Source organism: Symphodus melops (genome assembly GCF_947650265.1).
Source record: "Symphodus melops genome assembly, chromosome: 9".
NCBI lineage: Eukaryota > Metazoa > Chordata > Actinopteri > Labriformes > Labridae > Symphodus > Symphodus melops.
In genome coordinates this window covers 27,503,006-27,521,851 of record NC_136699.1, presented here as the reverse complement: position 1 = coordinate 27,521,851, position 18,846 = coordinate 27,503,006, and the positions used below count along the sequence as shown (strand labels likewise).

The 18,846-nt window shown below is 42.5% G+C and overlaps 2 protein-coding genes across 2 annotated transcripts in view; one reads left to right on the top strand and one right to left on the bottom strand.

The window, feature by feature from the left end:
• The window catches only part of LOC306829463 (uncharacterized protein), a 187,396-nt gene that overhangs the window by 52,537 nt on the left and 116,013 nt on the right, over positions 1 to 18,846 (top strand).
• LOC306828953 (NLR family CARD domain-containing protein 3-like) overlaps positions 13,060 to 18,846 on the bottom strand; it is a 35,748-nt gene continuing 29,961 nt past the window's right edge. Inside the window, exon 10 of the mRNA XM_079351711.1 lies at positions 13,060 to 13,696. Coding sequence (XP_079207837.1) covers positions 13,149 to 13,696 — 548 coding nt within the window. The 3' untranslated portion in view covers positions 13,060 to 13,148. The remainder of the gene's footprint in view (positions 13,697 to 18,846) is intronic.

Genomic DNA, 18,846 nt, shown 5'->3' with positions numbered 1-18,846 from the left:
ACCTCCGTGAAACTGATCTGGATGAAGGCAGCAGCGGCGACAGTGAATGGAGGGATTCAGGACGTGTCAGAGGTAAGATATGATCACATTATTTTTTGATTCACCGTGATACCATATGCATCTGATAATTCATGAGATAACGTGACGTCGAAATAACATATCCCTCAGTTTTGTACATAAACTTTGTACCAAACGAATTTTTGACGGACTTTTTATTGTAATTTCCAGACACAGAGTCCAGGTCTCCAAGATCCAGGTCTCCAAGGTCCAGGTCTCCAAGGTCCAGGTCTCCAAGATCCAGGTCTCCAAGGTCCAGGTCTCCAAGATCCAGGTCTCCAAGGTCCAGGTCTCCAAGATCCAGGTCTCCAAGATCCAGGTCTCCAAGATCCAGGTCTCCAAGGTCCAGGTCTCCAAGGTCCAGGTCTCCAAGGTCCAGGTCTCCAAGGTCCAGGTCTCAAAGATCCAGGTCTCCAAGGTCCAGGTCTCCAAGATCCAGGTCTCCAAGGTCCAGACATACACGTAGAGAGGTGAGTCATGATAACCTATTTTATTTAGTTTGATAGTATGTTACTTGGATTGTATGATTATTAGATACTACAAGACAAGAGCATCTGCTAATTTGTGAGAGAAGATAAAAAAGAAATAATTTAGCTTTCATTTTGTACACAAACTATTTACCAAATGAATATTTGTCTGACATTTTACTGTCATTTTACACACAGAGTCCAGGGATTCAAGGCCCAGGTGTCCTTTATACAGAACTACCCAAGGTGAAAGAGGTAAGATATGATATGAAGAGTTCCTCTCTTTGTACACATCACACTGTTGAATAAAAAAATTGTCTTTCTAATTATTTATTATTATTTTACTATTATTTACAGGTCGATCACAGCAGGGGCAGGCCATCCTCAGGGGGGGGCGAGGGTTGTTTGGGCAGGCCATCCTCACCAACAGTCCCAAGGAACCTAAGAGAGCTCAAGGAACCTAAGAGAGCTCAAAAGGAGAGGTTAGAATACAAAGATAGTGACAAGCTACTGCTTGTCACTATAGACATATCTTATTACTATAAGATAAGAAAGCTGGGAGAGAAAGAGGGAGAGAGAGATAAGAGATCCTGGTGCCAGTTCCCCCGGTAGTCTAGGCCTATAGCAGCTTAACTATGAGCTGGTCCTAAGCCAGCCCTAACTATAAGATTTATCAAAAAGAAAAGTTTTAAGTCTATTCTTAAAAGTACCTAGTGTGTCTGCCTCCCGGACCCCGACTGGTAGACGATTCCAAAGGAGCCTGATAACTAAAGGCTCTACCTCCCATAGTACTTTTAGAGACTATAGGCACCACGAGCAGGCCTGCATTCTGGGAACGTAATGTTCTTGTCGGATAGTACGGTACAATTAACTCTTTAAGATAGGATGGTGCCTGACCGTTTAGAGCTTTGTAGGTGAGCAGAAGGATTTTAAATTCTATTCTAGATTTTATAGGGAGCCAATGGAGAGAAGCCAATACAGGAGTCATGTGGTCCCTTTTCCTAGTTCTAGTCAGAACACGAGCTGCAGTGTTTTGGACGAGTTGGAGGGTCTTTAGAGATTTACCATAGCACCCTGCTAAAATAGAATTACAGTAATCCAACCTGGAGGTAACAAATGCATGAACTAATTTTTCAGCATCATTTTGTGACAGGATCTGTCTGATCTTAGAGATATTACCAAGGTGAAAATAAGCTGTCCTTGAAATTTGTTTAATGTAGGAATCAAAGGACATATCCTGATCAAACAGAACTCCTAGGTTCCTAACAGTGGTACTAGAGGCTACGCTAATACTACTAAGAGCCGTCATATCGGCAGAGAAAGTCTCTCTAAGGTTCTTAGGACCAATCACTAGAACTTCAGTCTTGTCTGAGTTGAGCAGTAAGAAGTTTCTGGTCATCCAGGTCCTGATGTCCTTGAGGCAGGCTTCTAGTTTACGAAGCTGGTTGGTGTCTTCTGGCTTCATTGATATGTAGAGCTGAGTATTGTCTGCATAGCAATGAAAGTTCATGGAGTGTTTCCTCATAATGTTACCTAGAGGAAGCATATATAATGTAAATAAAATCGGATCAATTGAATGCGAGATATACATGGATCAGCCAGAAGGTTATGAAATAAAATCTGGAGATAATGGCGATAATGACACACTAGTATGTAAACTAAACAAATCCCTGTATGGACTAAAACAGTCAGGACGCAATTGGAACAAGATGTTGCATAACTATCTGTGTGAAATGAAGTTTGTGCAAAATCCAGTTGACCATTGTGTCTATAGTAAAGTCACTGAGAAAGTGAAGATTCACATAATCATATGGGTTGATGATTTAATTATTGCTGCTAGTGATGAGAACATCTTGAAATGTGTCAAAGAAATGCTGAATTCCAAGTTTCAAATGAAAGATCTTGGCAAACTCTCTCATTTTCTTGGTATTGATTTTGTACAAAATGGTGACACTGTCAAAATGTCTCAGAGCAAGTATGTACAAAAAGTTCTGGAAAGATTTTCTATGTTAAACTGTAAACCAAGAGCAACCCCATGTGAACAAAAACTGGATTACAGTAATGATGCGGAAGACATGGATGATGTCAGGACATACAGAGAGGCGGTAGGGAGTTTAATTTACTTAGCAACCTGTACAAGGCCAGATTTAAGTTTTGTTGTGAGTAAACTGTCTATGTATTTCAACAAACCTTTTTCTGATCAATGGGCAACTGTGAAGCATGTTTTACGATATTTGAAGGGAACCCAAGACAAAGCATTGTGTTTTTGTAAATATGCAGAGGACAACCTGATTCATGCCTACAGTGATGCAAATTGGGCTTCTGATGTTGATGATAGAAAGAGTACGACAGGGTACTGCATCAGCTTAAACAAGAACGGTCCACTGGTTTCTTGGAAAACCAAACGACAGCCAACAGTTGCATTATCTACCTGTGAGGCCGAATATATGGCATTAGCTGCGACACTGCAGGAATGTTTACACTTACAACAGCTGATGAAATGTTTTGACGGTCAAGGTTACCAATGCTGTGTCTATGAAGACAATCAAGGAGCTATAGCTTTAGCCAAAAATCCAGTCCATAGATAACGCTGCAAGCATGGAAGCATTTAATTGTACATCTAGCTAGATACATTATTAATAGAAAACGTTGTGGCTTAATCCAGAAAAAAAAATTGGAAGAGAAGAAACTTCCATCAATCATTTGACAAAAAAACACTGAAATAACAAGAAATAACCACAAATACGTTAATTTCAATTTCCACTATTTGACAGCTCTGCATTGTTTAAAGTTTATTACTCTCCTTTGCTTATCATGTGTGTCTTTAGGTCGGGGTGTGTTTAGCTGCCGGCCCTTTAAAAGAAGAGATTTCCTTGTCGAGTACAGAGGAGAACACATTACCAAAAAAGAACAAGAAAACAGGGTAAAAATCTACCATGACGCACTGAAGGTTTTCATGTTTGATTTCAAGTTCAACGGACAGAAGTTATGGTATGTATCTGTCTTCAGGTGTATTTTCTAAATGTGTATCCGAACACAGAGATGCAAACTTTGCCTGCCTTGTCAGTTAAAGTAGTTTAAATCATGAAATACAGTACCAAGTATTGACATTTTTACTGTTTGATGAATATTTTGAATTGTTGGAGGGATATTTTCCGACATGCTGACATTAATATGTTCAATGCTTCCCTTACAGTACAAGGTATAAATGTTATGTTAAACTTGATATTTTAGTGTCGATGCTGCCAGAGAGGACGGATCATTAGGGAGGCTGGTTAATGATGAGGAAAAGAAGCCAAACAGCAAAATGAAAGTTACAACAGTGGATGGAAGACCCCATCTGTGTTTATTTGCACTGAGGGATGTTGCTCCAGGGGAAGAAATCACTTACAATTACAGTGATTTCAAGTGGCCATGGAGAAGACAGGTATTCAGAAATAGCAGAGTGCTAATGAGAGCAGATTTTTTTTGTTCAATCCTATTCAAAATGTTAGAAACTATAACAATAGATTTCTGTGGACATGATATTTATGAATATAAAGTAGGATGAGAGTTACATTTAGAACCATACAGACATACAGGTCCTGTGTAATCCTCAGCATGTCAGGTTCAGACTTTCGGAGGTCTGTTAGTTTAGTTCATTAGAAACAAACTCATATTCAGTGATTGTTCTTTCCATTTCAGTTTTCCAAAGAGGTGTCGTGTCAGGTTGTCGTGTCCTTAGCAGTCATCATGCCAGAGGTAATTTTGATCTCCAATATCTTTACAGTACAAGTCTGAACTCATGAAAATGTTAAGTAGTAATCAGACATACAGGTCCTGTATAATCCTCACCATGTCAGGTTCAGACTTTAGGAGGTCCAGATTAGTCTTCTGAAGATCAGAATTCTCAGATGTTTTTGATGCTTATATTTCTTCCATCACTTTTTTAGAAATGTTATTGTGATGACTCCCTGCAAAGTGACCCCATACAGTTTAACAATATCCTTGATGGACTGTCACCATATGTTCATGACTGTATAAATTGCCTTCATATTAGTCCTTTTTGAGTGTAGATTTGTGGGTTTTTTGTTTTTAAACATTTGTCATCATTTGTACTGTTGAAGAACAGGCTGTGGTTTTCTATACACATATATTTTTTCCTCTGAATTATAAATTGTAAAAAGTTTGAAATGTAGATTTAAGAGTTTCAAAACAGGAATAATGTATTTTTCATGTCTTACTCATTAACAAAGATGAACAGAATACAAACAACTCTGTTACGGAACCCAGAATAAAACCCAAGCGCGAGACCAAGGACCAGATAACAACAACAGTTTATTATAAATGGGGAAAGTGACACTGGTGACAATAAAGAGCAAGAGTCCAAGCTCCAAGGTGCGTAGTGTAGACAACAATCCAAGTGACTCTCCAACAACCCTAATCCAGCACGCGTGAGGTGAATCCAAAGTGAACACGATGAGACGACAGGACACGAGAGGCAGGTAGGTCTGGACTGGGAGCTGACGAAGGGAACACACGAAGAGGGTAAGTACAAGTAAATCACTAGGAACATCAAATTACAAGGAAGCCTGATTAAGAGAACTGATACCACGGAGGGTTGACAAGACGTGGAATGAGTGACACCTGGTTGTGCAGCTGAAACAAATTGTAATCAAGGGGAAGGGGAGCACACAGGAGGAGAAGACAGGGAAACCAAACAACAAAAGTGCACACACTAACAAAAACCCAAATCATAACAAACTCATTGGTTTTGATGTTCTACACCACACAGATGTCAGTTATGATCAAATTCTTATTTTTGGATTTCACCTTTGGTCTACAGGACTGTGATCATGAACTAATGCCTGAAGAAATGTCAAGTTTAGAAAAATGTCTTGTATGTGGAGGACCCTTTGCGCCTCTGAAATGGTCAGGTGTGAGGTGTCAAGGTAATTTTTTGAAACAACATATCTTTTAAACATGATGCCACAGGAACGCTTTCTAAAAACAGTTCCATGTGTAACTTTGCTATATGTTCGAGATGAGCCATTTGCAGCTGCACTTACTTTTTAAGTACTTACCATGACATTATTAACTCTCTGCCTTTATTCATTCTTAATTTTCTCTGTCTAGTTTGCTACGGGTCCTGGCACAACAGTTATGTAAAGCACAATGTGATCACTGAACCTCTGAAAGAGGTAAGTGTTTTAGTAGGATTATTCTCAGTGAAATGCTGTCCAAGTACACAAAATATAATTGTATTTCTTTGATCTTTATTGGGTCTGTAAAGAACAAAGTTCATGTGAGGTGGCATCATCAGAAGAAGAGTATGTGCCTGATTCCACAGCTGATTCAAACAGCTGATGGGACAGCAGAGAGGAGCCTTTAAAAATCCATCGCAGACGTTCAGAATTACAGAATTATGAGGTGTTCAAATAAGAGAAGACAGCACAAAGAAAGATTTGTAGAGGAAGAGAGAGAGTCAGTTTCTGAAGCTGCAGAACCATTATCAGAAGATGTGATCAGCACAAGTCAGCTTGAAGTTTCAGGAGTCACTGCCCAAACAGGAGATGCTGAAGGAGTAATAGTTGATAGATAGATAGATAGATAGATAGATAGATAGATAGATAGATAGATAGATAGATAGATAGATAGATAGATAGATAGATAGATAGATAGATAGATAGATAGATACTTTATTGATCCCGAGGGAAATTCAAGGCATCCAGTAGCAGTATACAGACAGGCAGGACACAAGACATTAGTTACAATACACACCCGCTGTCCCCCCCCCCCCTGTATACAATAATCCCCCAAACAAGATTTAGCAGCCCCTATGTGACTAACAGTAAACGTAATTATATGTTAAACCTGTGCAGTTAGCATTAGCAATTAGACTTAAAACTTATATAGTATAATGTACATAACCTGTGCAGTTAGCATTAGCAATTAGACTTAAAACTTATATAGCATAATGTACATAACCTGTGCAGTTAGCATTAGCAATTAGACTTAAAACTTATATAGTATAATGTACATAAGCTGTGAGGAGAGAAAAACATGTGCTGATTAAAAGAGACATGTAAACAGTTAAAGAGCCTTAGAAACAAAGTGCTGACCTTCTAGAAACTAGTTACATGTGCATGTACAGAGGTGTTTGAGGTAGTGCCAGAGGTGTGAGTACAGTCATTAAACAGTCAATGCAGGAATGTAAATTGGCTCACCAACTTAAAGGAGCAGTGATTAGCATTACGTGTCCTAGACAATAACCTGAAACCAGGAGTGCTTAGGGTGATTATCATTGAGTACCCAACTATTGAGGGGCAGATTAGCATTAAGTGTTGAAGACAATAGAGTGAAACTTGACCTAATTAGGGTGATCATGTCAACCCTTACAGATGTAGCATAACACAACAGTAGGATGAAACCAGACATGATTAGGGTGATTATCATTAAAGTGACCTGTGCTCAGTAAAGTGACTATCAATATGCATTACAGTGTCCAACTGGGGGCTGACTCTGAGGTCAGCGGTGCAGATGAGGAGTGAGAAAAAAGTGAAAAAAGAGTCCAGGGATCACCGTGCGCTTCTTCCCTACCGTGACAGTGAAGTGTTGTACAGTCTTATGGCCTATAGGGGGACGAAAGAGTTCTTGAGTCTGTCCGTGGAGCACGACTGTGACAGCAGTCTTTCGCTGAACATGCTCCTCTGCCCGGTGAAGGTGCTGTGCAGAGGGTGGTGTGTGTTGTTCATGATGGAGAGCACTGAGGCTGGTGCTGAAAAGGTCACAACCACTCCCACCTTTCTGAGAAATAGAACCTACTGCTTCATTTGTGGAAAACTACAAAGTTTACACGTCACCTAAAAATTCACGAGAAAACACATGCAGATGTTGCTCAAGTTTTACGTCTTCCCAGAAAGTCCAAACAGCGTGAGAAAATGCTTATAAAGCTACGCAACAAGGGAAACCACATGCATCATTCAGAGGTCTTAGCCAGTGGAGTTGGAACGCTAAAAATAAGACGCACAGCAAAGACAAAATACAATGCAAAAGACTATATTCACTGCATGTACTGCCAGGCACTATATCTGAAAAGAGATCTGTGGCGACATGTCAGGAAGTGTTCTTCTAAACCAGTTTCAGAGATTGGAAGAACAAGAGTCTTGTCTTTGGCCTCCATGAATGAGTCAGCTCTATGTCAGCAAATATCCCCAGGTGTTTGGAAGATTTTAGCCACCATGAGGGATGATGAGATTACTGCTACTGTGTGAAGTGACTTCTCTATTCTTCAGCTGGCCCTGTCATCTTTTAATAAACATGGACAGGATCCCACCAGATGTGACTATATTCACCAGACACTCAGAGAAAGTGGAAGACTACTGCTTATGCTTCGCAAGGAATTCTCAATACTTACTCTTCAGGATGCTGAGACCTGCAGATTTTGATGTGGTGATCAAAGCTGTGAATAAAGTGTCTGGGTACGATGATGAAAAGCACTGCTACCGTACTCCAAGTCTTACATTAAAGTTGGGTCACTCGCTGCATAAAGTCAGTGACATTTGACCTTGCAGAGCACTAATGGCACAAGACAGTAACCTGATAAAGTCAACACAGTGTTTCAAAACCCTCCATGCTACAAAGTGGTCTGAACTCATCTCCCACACCGCTTTAACTACACTGAATGAGCGCCAACAAGCCTTCCACTCTTCCTTTCACGGAGGATGTTCAGCGTCTTCATAGACATTTGGAGAAGACTACCGAACAAGCATTGAAGGACTTGGAAGACCACAGTTCAACAAAATCATATGGTGAACTTAGTAAAGCCACCATGGCAAATGTAATACTTTTTAACAGGAGAAGAAGCAGAGAAATGTCAAAGATGATGCTGAATGGCTTTCTGGAGAGAGACACAAGTGTCCTGCACAAGGATGTCTCTGTTGGACTGACACTGCACCTTTGTGAACACTTCAGCCGTGTTGAGTTGAGGGGTAAAAGAGGCCGTAAAGTGGCAGTGTTACTACCACCAGACATGGTGAAAGCCATAACAGTCCTAATAGAGAAACAAAAAGACTGTGGTGTTGTGGCAGAAAACCAGTTTCTGTTTGCCAGACCTCATTGTCTGACTCCCTACAGAGGACAGGACTGTTTAAGGCTCTATGCAAGTGAATGTGGGGCTGAAAACCCTGAGCTCAACACAACTACACAAACATGTTGCAACTTTGTCTCAGATCTTGAACCTCAAGGATCATGAGTTAGACCAGGTTGCTGACTTCCTTGGCCATAGTATACGCGTTCATCGGGAGTATCACAGACTGCCAGAGGCAACGACCCAGCTGGACAAAACTGCTAAACTCCTGACTGCAATGGAGAAAGACTCTCAAAAACCTTCAAGGCAAAACACTTGAGGAGATTGAAATTGACAATGCCATTATTTAGGGTGACCAAAGGTCCTCTTTTGCCCGGACATGTCCACTTTTTACGTCCTGTCCGGGGGGTTTTTATAAAATCATGAAAATGTCCTGGGTTCACTGTCTTTGATGAACCATCAAGTTTGTACTTAAATCGACCGGCGCAAAATACTACGGTAGCTACTTCGTTGCGTGATGTAATTCTCGAGGCTGCTTTGTGGGCGGCTCTGCGACGTGCACATTCACAGGGAACAACTGACAGCGGAGCAGCATTGATTGCACACAAAATGCCGAAGCGTAAGTGCAGCTTCACAGATGAACTACAAAAACAGTGTAAAACACGACAGCAGCTACACAGCAACAGCAAAGAGATGTCTTGCAAAGACTTTTATGCTGATTTGTTGAGCAACTGGAAACTGCAGGGAAAGACCAGTTCTGCAGAAAATGTGGATGGGCAGACAAGGAGGATGAAGAAGAAAAGCAAGATGAATAAGACCAAAAAAAAAAGATTAAAAGTAGATCATTTTTGTTTGTTAAGTTAGCATCTTTGTGAGCTTTTTTTAATTAATTATTTATCTTGTTACCTTGAAAAGGGAGATATTAAAAGCTGGATTTTCTAACACAAAGAGTTCATATTTTCACATTATTTATTTGAAAAGAGAGCTATTATTTTGTTACAGGTAGTTACATATTTCATTACAGAAGTTACATTTGCACCATTGAGGCAGAATAAATCATGATCATAGACCTCTGAGAAGCCTGTCTGAATTTGTGTCTCAAGGCCGTCTCAAGGCCGTCCCGAGTGTCCTCTTCTTTTGTGTAAATAAAGTTCTTTGTAAAAATAAAAAAAAATATGTCTCTCTCTCTCTCTCCCTCTCTGTTTCCGTTTCCGGTGACTGGAGATGAGGAGATGAGCAGCCATGCCATGCAGTTTTACTCTGATCTGTTTGGGGCAGAAAGCTGCAGCCAGGACTGTCGCAGGGAGCTGCTGGAGGGTCTTCCTCAGCTCAGTCCAGAGGAGAAGACTCTTCTGGAAGGGGAGCTGACTCTAGAGGAGCTCACTGCTGCTGCTGCTCACATGACTTCAGGGCGAGCACCTGGAATAGATGGATTATCCACAGACTTTTTTAAGAGGTTCTGGAATATTCTTGGTTCTGACCTGCATGGAGTTTTATTGGAGTGTTGCAGGACCGGATCTCTTCCTGGATCCTGTAAGAGAGCGGTTCTTTCCCTGCTCCCTAAGAAAGGTGACCTGGCGCTTTTAAAAAACTGGAGGCCGGTGGCTTTGCTCTGTGCGGATTATAAAATCTTCTCTCGAGCCCTGTCCAACAGACTGAAGGACGTTCTGGCTAGTGTGGCGCACAAGGACCAAACGTACTGTGTTCCAGACAGGACTATTAAGGACAATGTGTTTCTTGTGAGAGATGTCACTGATTTGTCAAAAGTCCATAATATGAACGTTGGCATTGTGTCGCTGGATCAGGAGAAGGCTTTTGATAGGGTGGATCACTCGTATTTGTTTTCTGCACTGAGGGCGTTTGGTTTTGGTGACGGGTTTGTGTCATTGGTTGGTTTGTCGTACGAGGGTGCACAGTGTTTGGTGAAGATGGGGGCGGGGTTGAGTCGGCCAATCCCTGTGCATCAGGGTCAGATCAGACAGGGTTGTCCCATCTCCGGCCAGCTGTACAGCTTGGCCATTGAGCCCCTGCTGTGCAGGTTGAGGGGCCGACTCAGCGTGCTCTCTTTACCCGAGTCCTGCAGCATCGAATGTCCCCCTACAGTTTCTGCATACGCAGATGATGTAAACATTTTCATCTCCAATCAGGGGGATGTTGGGTGTCTGCAGGACACCCTGTCCCTGTATGAAAGGGCAACATCTGCACGGGTGAACTGGGAGAGAAGTGGTGCCTTGTTGTTGGGGGAGTGGAGGGACCAGGCTGTGCCCAGTCTGCCTGCTGGACTTGAATGGGGGAGAGAGGGGTTGAAGGTGTTTGGGGGTTTTTGTTCACTGAGGGCTTTAAAAGTAAAAACTGGGAGGGAGTTAAGGAGAAAGTGTGCGCCCGGTTGTCTAAATGGAAATGGTTGCTACTCCAGTTGTCGTATTGGGGAAGAGTTCTGGTGGCCAATAACTTGGTCGCCTCGACTCTCTGGCACAGACTTGTGGCTCTGACGCCGCCAAAGGGATTAATGGAGGACATCCAGAGGGCCATCCTGGAGTTCTTCTGGTCTGGTAAACACTGGGTCCAGGCAGCGGTCCTGTACCTGCCGGTGGCTGAAGGGGGACATGGGCTAATAGACATCCAGTCAAAGATCGTGTCTTTCAGACTCCAGACTGCTCAGAGGTTTCTTTACACCTGTGGTCCCAGCTGGATGGACATCGCTCGACTGCTGCTGAGGACAGCTGGAAGGCTGGGTTACAGTAAGCAGCTCTTTCTTTTAAAACTTGAGGACATGGACCTTACTGGATTATCTGTTTTTGATATGTCTGTCCTGCAGGCATGGAGACTGTACAAGTTCAAAAGAACCACTGAGACTCCTGGAATGTGGGTTTTTGAGGAACCGTTGTTTTTTAATGAGTTCATCAGGACTCAGACTTTGCAATCAGCCAGTCTCAGGGCCAGCTTCAGAGAGGCGGGCTGCACTAAGCTGGGTCACCTCGTGAAACTGACTGCTTCATCTATGGAAGACCTGCAAGAGAGGACTAACATCACCTGCAGCAGGTTGGTTAGACAAGTGGTGGAGGAGGTCTGTGCTGCACTTCCACAACCTCTACGGAAGTTTTTAAGAACTAAGAACCTGAGTGAGCAGTGGAGTGAGGACGCCGAGTACCGCTTCCCCTCGTTATCGGTGACCCTCGATGTGGGGGAGTGGCAGGAAGGAGCAGGAGGACTGCTGACCTTCACTACTCCTCTGCTGGGAAAGTTCCAGGATGCAGGGAGGAAATCGCTCTATCAGTCCTGTGTGAAGGTTCTACATCTCGGCTCTCTGTCAGGAGTGAGAGAGTCCAGGTGGACCGAGTTCTTTGGCCCAGATGTTTCCCTGAAAGGCAGCTGGAGGTCCCTGTACAAAGAGAACAGCTGACCTCCAGTGGAGAGGTGTGCTCTGTACAGATACAGAGCACACATTGATCCAGGGGTGGGAGAGGAGTGTTTGTTTTGTTCACAGAGTGAAACCTTGTCTCATGTGTTTGTTGAGTGTCCCCGGCTGTCTCACCTGTTTGTCTTTATAAAAAGGCTGTCTCACCTGTTTGTCTTTTATCATGGATGGATAGCTTGTTATTAATGTTTGATCTCAGTATTTGTTGGTTTTGTTGATATTGTTGTTTTTTGTTGCACTTTTAGGATTTTTTATGTATTTTATGATTTCTTCTCCTGATCTAAGTTGATAATGTGACTGTTCTTTTTCTTTCGTAGTGGTGAATAAAGGAATTTTTGAAACCTCAAACCTTTCTCTCTCTCTCTCTCTCTCTCTCTCCCTCTGGTTTTTTAATTCATTGAATGTGATTACAAACTTTACATATGCTGATGTGAACACAGCACACGCCCATATATGGCGAGCTGACACCTGTCACTCAGCAGGACGCCTGCTCCGGGTCTCTCCTCACACCACAGCTTCTCTCCTGAGGCCGTTATTCCTCTAATCCTGCCTGTTTCTGCTCTCTATCACATCTAACAGGTTCAGAATAATAAGCCAGCACACCATTATATGTAAAGGAACACATGTTTTCTTCCTCTTTATTGACGGGAGTGACACTCAGATCCATGATTTTCCATGTTAAACAGATGGGGATTCAGCAGGACTCCCTTATGTTACGTCACAGCTGAATGTGGAAGTAAAGAGCAAAGACTAAAACGTCTCCAGGAGACCCTGTGGGTTATTCATTTCTGAATTTATTTAAAAACAGTATTGGTAACATATTTTCATATGATTAGTTCAGTTTTGTCTTTAACCTGCAATATGCTCTTTAAAGGGACCAGATGATCCAGGATCAGGTGATCCGGCTCACTTTGATCCTGTTTGGATCACCCTGATCCAGGTTCAGATTTAAGGATGATCAAATCCAGATGATCTTTTTTTGTCACTTCTTTTTGATTGGTGAGATCAGCACAATACAGACATTACAGAAGGAGGTCCATTAGCCCCCCCCCCCACCCATTACCAGGCCCCCCAACCATGAAACAGAGCAGCTGGACAGAGTGAACAGAGTCAGCTGATCTTCAGTCAGCAGTGTTTCTCAGACCGACACATCACACAGAGACACTGAAGAACCATGAGACCAGAACCCAAACCCAGGATAGAGAGGTTCAGTGAATGTGGTGTTGAAGGTGTGGAGGTGGATCAATGTGTCAGAGGAGACTCTGTAGAAGGACAGAGAGCCAGCAGGACAGTCCACATACACTGCTACTCTGTGAGGGACAGACCAGGAGGAGGAGGAGGAGGAGGAGATGTCTGTTTCTCTGTTATTGTGTCTGACATAGTAACCTTCATCAGAGCAGATCAGACTCCAGGACTGATCATTATATCCAAACACACATTTATTAAAGCCTCCTCTCCTTCTGATTCCTCTGTAACTCACTGATACAGAGACCTCTCCTCTCCACTCGACCTCCCAGTAACAGCGACCAGTCAGACCAGTCCTACAGAGCAGCTGACAGTATTCAAATCTGTCTGGATGATCAGGATATGACTGAAGCTCCTCCACACATGTCACCTTCCTGTTGTTGTCAGACAGTTTCAGTCCTCTGCTCACTGTGTTTGTGTCCAGTTCCAGCTCACAGGCGTCTGATGGAGAGAAGGAGACACAACACAGCTGCAGGTTATCATCTGTTCATTCATCAACAACTTTACTGAGAGTCCATCAAACAGTTCATATTCAGCACTGAATGATGTTTGACACCACTGAAATGTAATCATCCACTTCTAATCAACTTCACATGGAATTACCATGCTGTAATCAAATCCTCATTTTACACTCAATAACTGTCCATTTAAAAAGTCCTCTTCTGTTTTTAAATCCACTAAACTGTCAGATTACAGACATGATGTGTAAATGAACAAGCCCCTGTTATTTGATTGTTTTCAGCTTTATTTGACTCTGTTTTCTAACATCACATCCATATGAGTGTAAACATACAGTAATGATGTGCATTCAATATGGATGTGGTTCATATAAAGGTGTATGTCCATAGTATGCTGAAACATGACTGAGCAGTGTCGGGACCTGTTGAGCACACTAGTATATGATCCAGATGACAGAATAATAATACACACTGAAGATGTAACAAAAGTCTTGAAGAAATTGAACATAAAGAAGGCTGCGGAGCAGACGGCATTTCAACCTTGATGCTGAAAACATTTGCAGAGGAAGTGAGCCCAGCCTGGAGCTCCCTGCATCAGCTGTCTGTCCACACAGGACAGATACCCAGCAATAATAATTCCAATCCCCAAGAAACCAGGAACACAGCCACTTCACACCAGCAGCACTCACTTCAGTAGTTCTGACATCATTTGATCGTATAAAGGTCAGGAAAGTAAGAGATGAGGTGCAGGATATATTGGATCCATAGCAGTTTGCATATAGATATGATAAAGGAACAGATGATGCCCTTAATACAACAAATCATCTTTAAAACATTTGGAAAAGAAGACAGCATATGAAAGGCTTCTGTTCATGGATCTTACTTCTGTGTTTAACACGATTCTCCCTCAGATCATGTTTGAGTGTAATGTGAATACTTCCTCCATCAGATGCTACTATGCCTTTCTTACTAAGAGGCAGCAAAGGGTGAGGGTCAATTCAATCCTCTCTGATAATCTGGAGATAAGCTCAGCTTTTTTATTTACTTTATATACAAATAACTGTCCAAGCCAGCGTTCATGCAACTACATCATCAAATATTCTGTTGACGCAGCCTTGTTAAGTTTTCTGACTCAGCAATCTACAGATCAGAACCAACTGATGTTTTTAAGTGGTGTGAAAAACACAACCTAATATTAAATGTCAAAAAGACAAAAGAATTCATCTTTGATCCCAGGTGAGGAGGTGAGCACAGCCCTGTGATGATGAACCAGGAGGAAACTGAACAAGTGTGCACATTCAAGTACTTCGGACTGTACTTTGATTCTCAGCTCAGGTGGACAGATCAGGTCCATCATGGATGCTCAAAAGTCAGCGTCTGTATTTTTCACCTAGACTCAGGATGCATGCTGTTAATAAGGATGTTGTTGTTCTACAGGGCATCACTTGAAACTCTTATAAGATATGGAGTTACAACCTGCCTGTATGACAAAAAACACAACTGCAGAATCTGATTGGACGGGCAGCATGCCACCCCCATCCTCTCTACAGGAAATCTTTGAGGAGACGCTGAGGAGGCAAGGCTGCAAAATCCCTGGTGATCCAAGTCATGTTCTCTCCAGTGAATATGAGCTGTTGCCTTCAGGAAAAAGGTATAGGGTAGCAAAGTGCAGGTCAAATAGATTTAAACTGTCTTTTATACCGACCTCCATTAAAGGATTAAACAGTAAAGATAGTGTGTGTGAACGAGAGATTCATAAAGGGACTGTGCAATCAAACCCATGGTATAGGGAAGTGCAATAGAATGAATGATGTTATATGGGTGCAATAGAAGTTTGAAATAAAGTGATGTATGTTTGTGCTGTTAGGAAGTTTATGTTACATGTATACAGACGTTTGTGTTATGTTCCTTGTTTTGTGCTACATGTTACTTCTCTTGTGTCCAAAGCAAATTTCTCCTCCGTCAGACAATAAAGCACCGAACTAACTAACTAACTGTGACTTTGATGTTTGTGTGTATCTTCACATGTAAACTCTGTCATTCTAAATGGAGCTTGTTATACAAAGGTTTCTGTCCATACCAACAATATGACGTGTTTCTCTCTCATTTCAACATCTATCTTCTGACTTGGATGTTTCTGTGGACCTGACATTCAAACTCTGTCATTCTGGATATGACTTTGATAACAACATGTCAGACTTGAACCATGTTTCAAACTGTCAACAGCTTTATGTGACATCTTTACATTCAACACTAACTAAGTACTGAGCCATCATGCCCAAGCACTAACACATGTGACATTCAAGTAGCCCAGCACATGACAGTCATGAAATCAAAGGAGTGAATGCATGAATCAATGTCCAACATCAGGGATGGCTAATGGCCAACCACTGTAGTCAACAGCTGGGCCCGAGCTGGGCCCAACACCAGAGACAAGAAGACAGGGCCTTGCTGGACTGACTCCCTACATGCACTTCAATCAAAGTTTCAATAGAAATGTTCTCACTGTCATGGAGGTATGGCCATGACACATTGCATTGTGGGAAGAAAAGGTGAGAAGGCAGAGACGTTCCTCTCACATGGATTATGGATACTGCTGCTCCTCACTGAATCACTGAGTGACTGAGATGAAGAGCAGAGCTCTCCTTCAGTTAGCAGAGCTCTGCCTCCAAGTCTCTCTTCCTCTCAGTCACTCACTGATTTGTGTCCTGAACGTACTGAAGAGAACGCTCGGGGAAAATACATGGGATTGTTTTTAGCAGCTTTCAGTTTCCACTAAATTCTCAGCTCATTGCTTTATGATTCAGCAGCGGCTGTTCTCAGTACGATGGAGAGCAGAAGGAAACGTTGGGCCGTGTTTCAGCTTATTCAATTCTGATTCACAGACAGAGCTACTGAGAAGAACTGAACACTTTACTGAACTGATTCTACTGATTCAGTACACTGAAAAGAACTGATTCTACCATCATGGAGACATATATTTATCATCTCTACTGACATATTCTTATTCTCTTTGTAATATTGAAGTTTTAGAAAAAACAAAGAAGAAGGAGCTCAAGTCAAATCAATGAAAGAGCAGCCTTGTGTTCTTATTGGAGGACTTATCTGGCTGTCTAAGCCTGTACATTGGAAGGTGCAGAAAGGGCCGTACACTTTGAATGCTCAAGTATTGAAGGTTGTCTGCTGTCAGCTATAAGTCAGATTCAAATGGTCCCGGGTTCCAGGTAGCACCTTGGTTCAGGGGCATTACTTCCCTCTTCTCATGATTCAGCTTGTAGCCTGATATTGTAGCATACTCCTCTAACACTGTGAGCAGCTGAGGCACAGACTTTTCTGGCTGTGTAATGTAAATGAAGAAATGGTCAGCATATAAGGAAAGGTTCACATGTTGTGCTCTGTATACAGCAGAGCTCCCTGTTAGAGTGAATTGCCACAGCTCGGGGTTCAATGGCCAAGTCAAATAAAAGAGGGGAAAGAGGACAGCCCTGTCTGAAATGGCTTGGACACAACTCCATTTGTCTAAACCTGTGTTTTAAGAGACTCAGACATGATTTGAATGTATTTGATCAAAAAGCTCACCAAAGGTCATTTGCTTCAGCGTGTGAAAAAGATGTTCCCACTCCATTCTGTCAAATGCCTTTTGTGCATCCATGATATAATGAAAGTAGGATCTTCTGAGCATTGAACAAGTTCCATGGTATGGATTCATGTTCTGATGTTATCTGCACTCTGTCACTGTCCTCTAAATCCTGTCTGCTCTTTGTGGATGAGCTGTGTCATCACGCCCTCCAGCCGTACTGCCACCACTTTAGACAACATTTGAAAATCCACATTTAGACAAAGGTTGATAAGAATCACATCATTGTTTGTCAAATCAAATCAAATCAAATCAAACTTTATTTATAAAGCGCTTTTCATACTTTTAAAAGTAGCACAAAGTGCTTTACATGTTAACATCACATTAAAATCACATTAAAATCATTCCCACCCTCCCCCCATCCCCAACGCATACAGACAGTATCACACTCACAGTCATACTCACAGTCACCCCACGCTCCAACACACATGCGCAGACCTAAACCCATACACACACATGCACACACACCAGCATCAATGATATGGACAGAAGGCTGAGTACGGATGAACCAGGTAAGTAAACGCCAAAGAGGAGCCGTCTGTATCGAGAGCGGCAGATCGGCCGCGGCCATCAGGGGCACCATCACAGGGTGCCCAGGGGAGGCGGGGCCGGGACCCCTGACCTCCACCCAGACACCGCAGGACGGCGCCCAGGCAGCCACAGCCCTCCACCGCTCCCGACACAGAGGGCTCCCTCGGAGGAAACACTGGCAAGAGACGTAAAATACATAAAACTTTTAAAATGAGGCCAAACAATAAACTGAATAAAGCTAAAACCAATAGAATGATGGTAAGAGATAAGTAAACATAAAATGCTAAAATCATAACAGATAAAATGAATAAATATTATTTAAAAGCTAGACTAAAAAGGTGGGTCTTGAGCCTGCTCTTAAAAATATGAGCGTTCTCTGCGGCCCTGAGGTCCTCCGGCAGGCTGTTCCAGAGGCGAGGGCCGTAAAAACTGAAGGATGCCTCGCCGTGGGTGTGTGTCCTGACTTTTGGGATGACTAAAAGACCTCTGCCGGAGGAGCGCAGGGACCGCGAAGGCTCATATGGTAAAAGCAATTCTGACAGATAAGAAGGCCCAAGACCATTAATACACTTAAAAACCATTAAAAGAACCTAAAGATCCTGAGACATCTTGGGAAAGACTTTGATGCTGGCCAATTCTCGGCTTGGTGGAAGTCTTTCTTTAATCATCTCCATCATTGGTTGAATTTGTTTGTTCTGGAACTGTTGATAAAAATCTGTCCGTCAGCCGTCTGGGTCGGGGGCTCTTCCTGGTTGTGTTTGAGTTTTGTTGAACATCAAAGAGTCTGAGGTGGATTATTTAGTGTCAAAGGCTGACACTCCTTTAGGGATGTGTAAGATAAAGTTTGGGTCTAATGTTGTACAGATGTTGACCCACAGGAAGAGATGAAAGCTAAGATGTTACCCCACCTCTCTGATGTGTCCAGAGGGAATTAAAGGAGAGCAGGATGTGGGGGACAGTGTGGA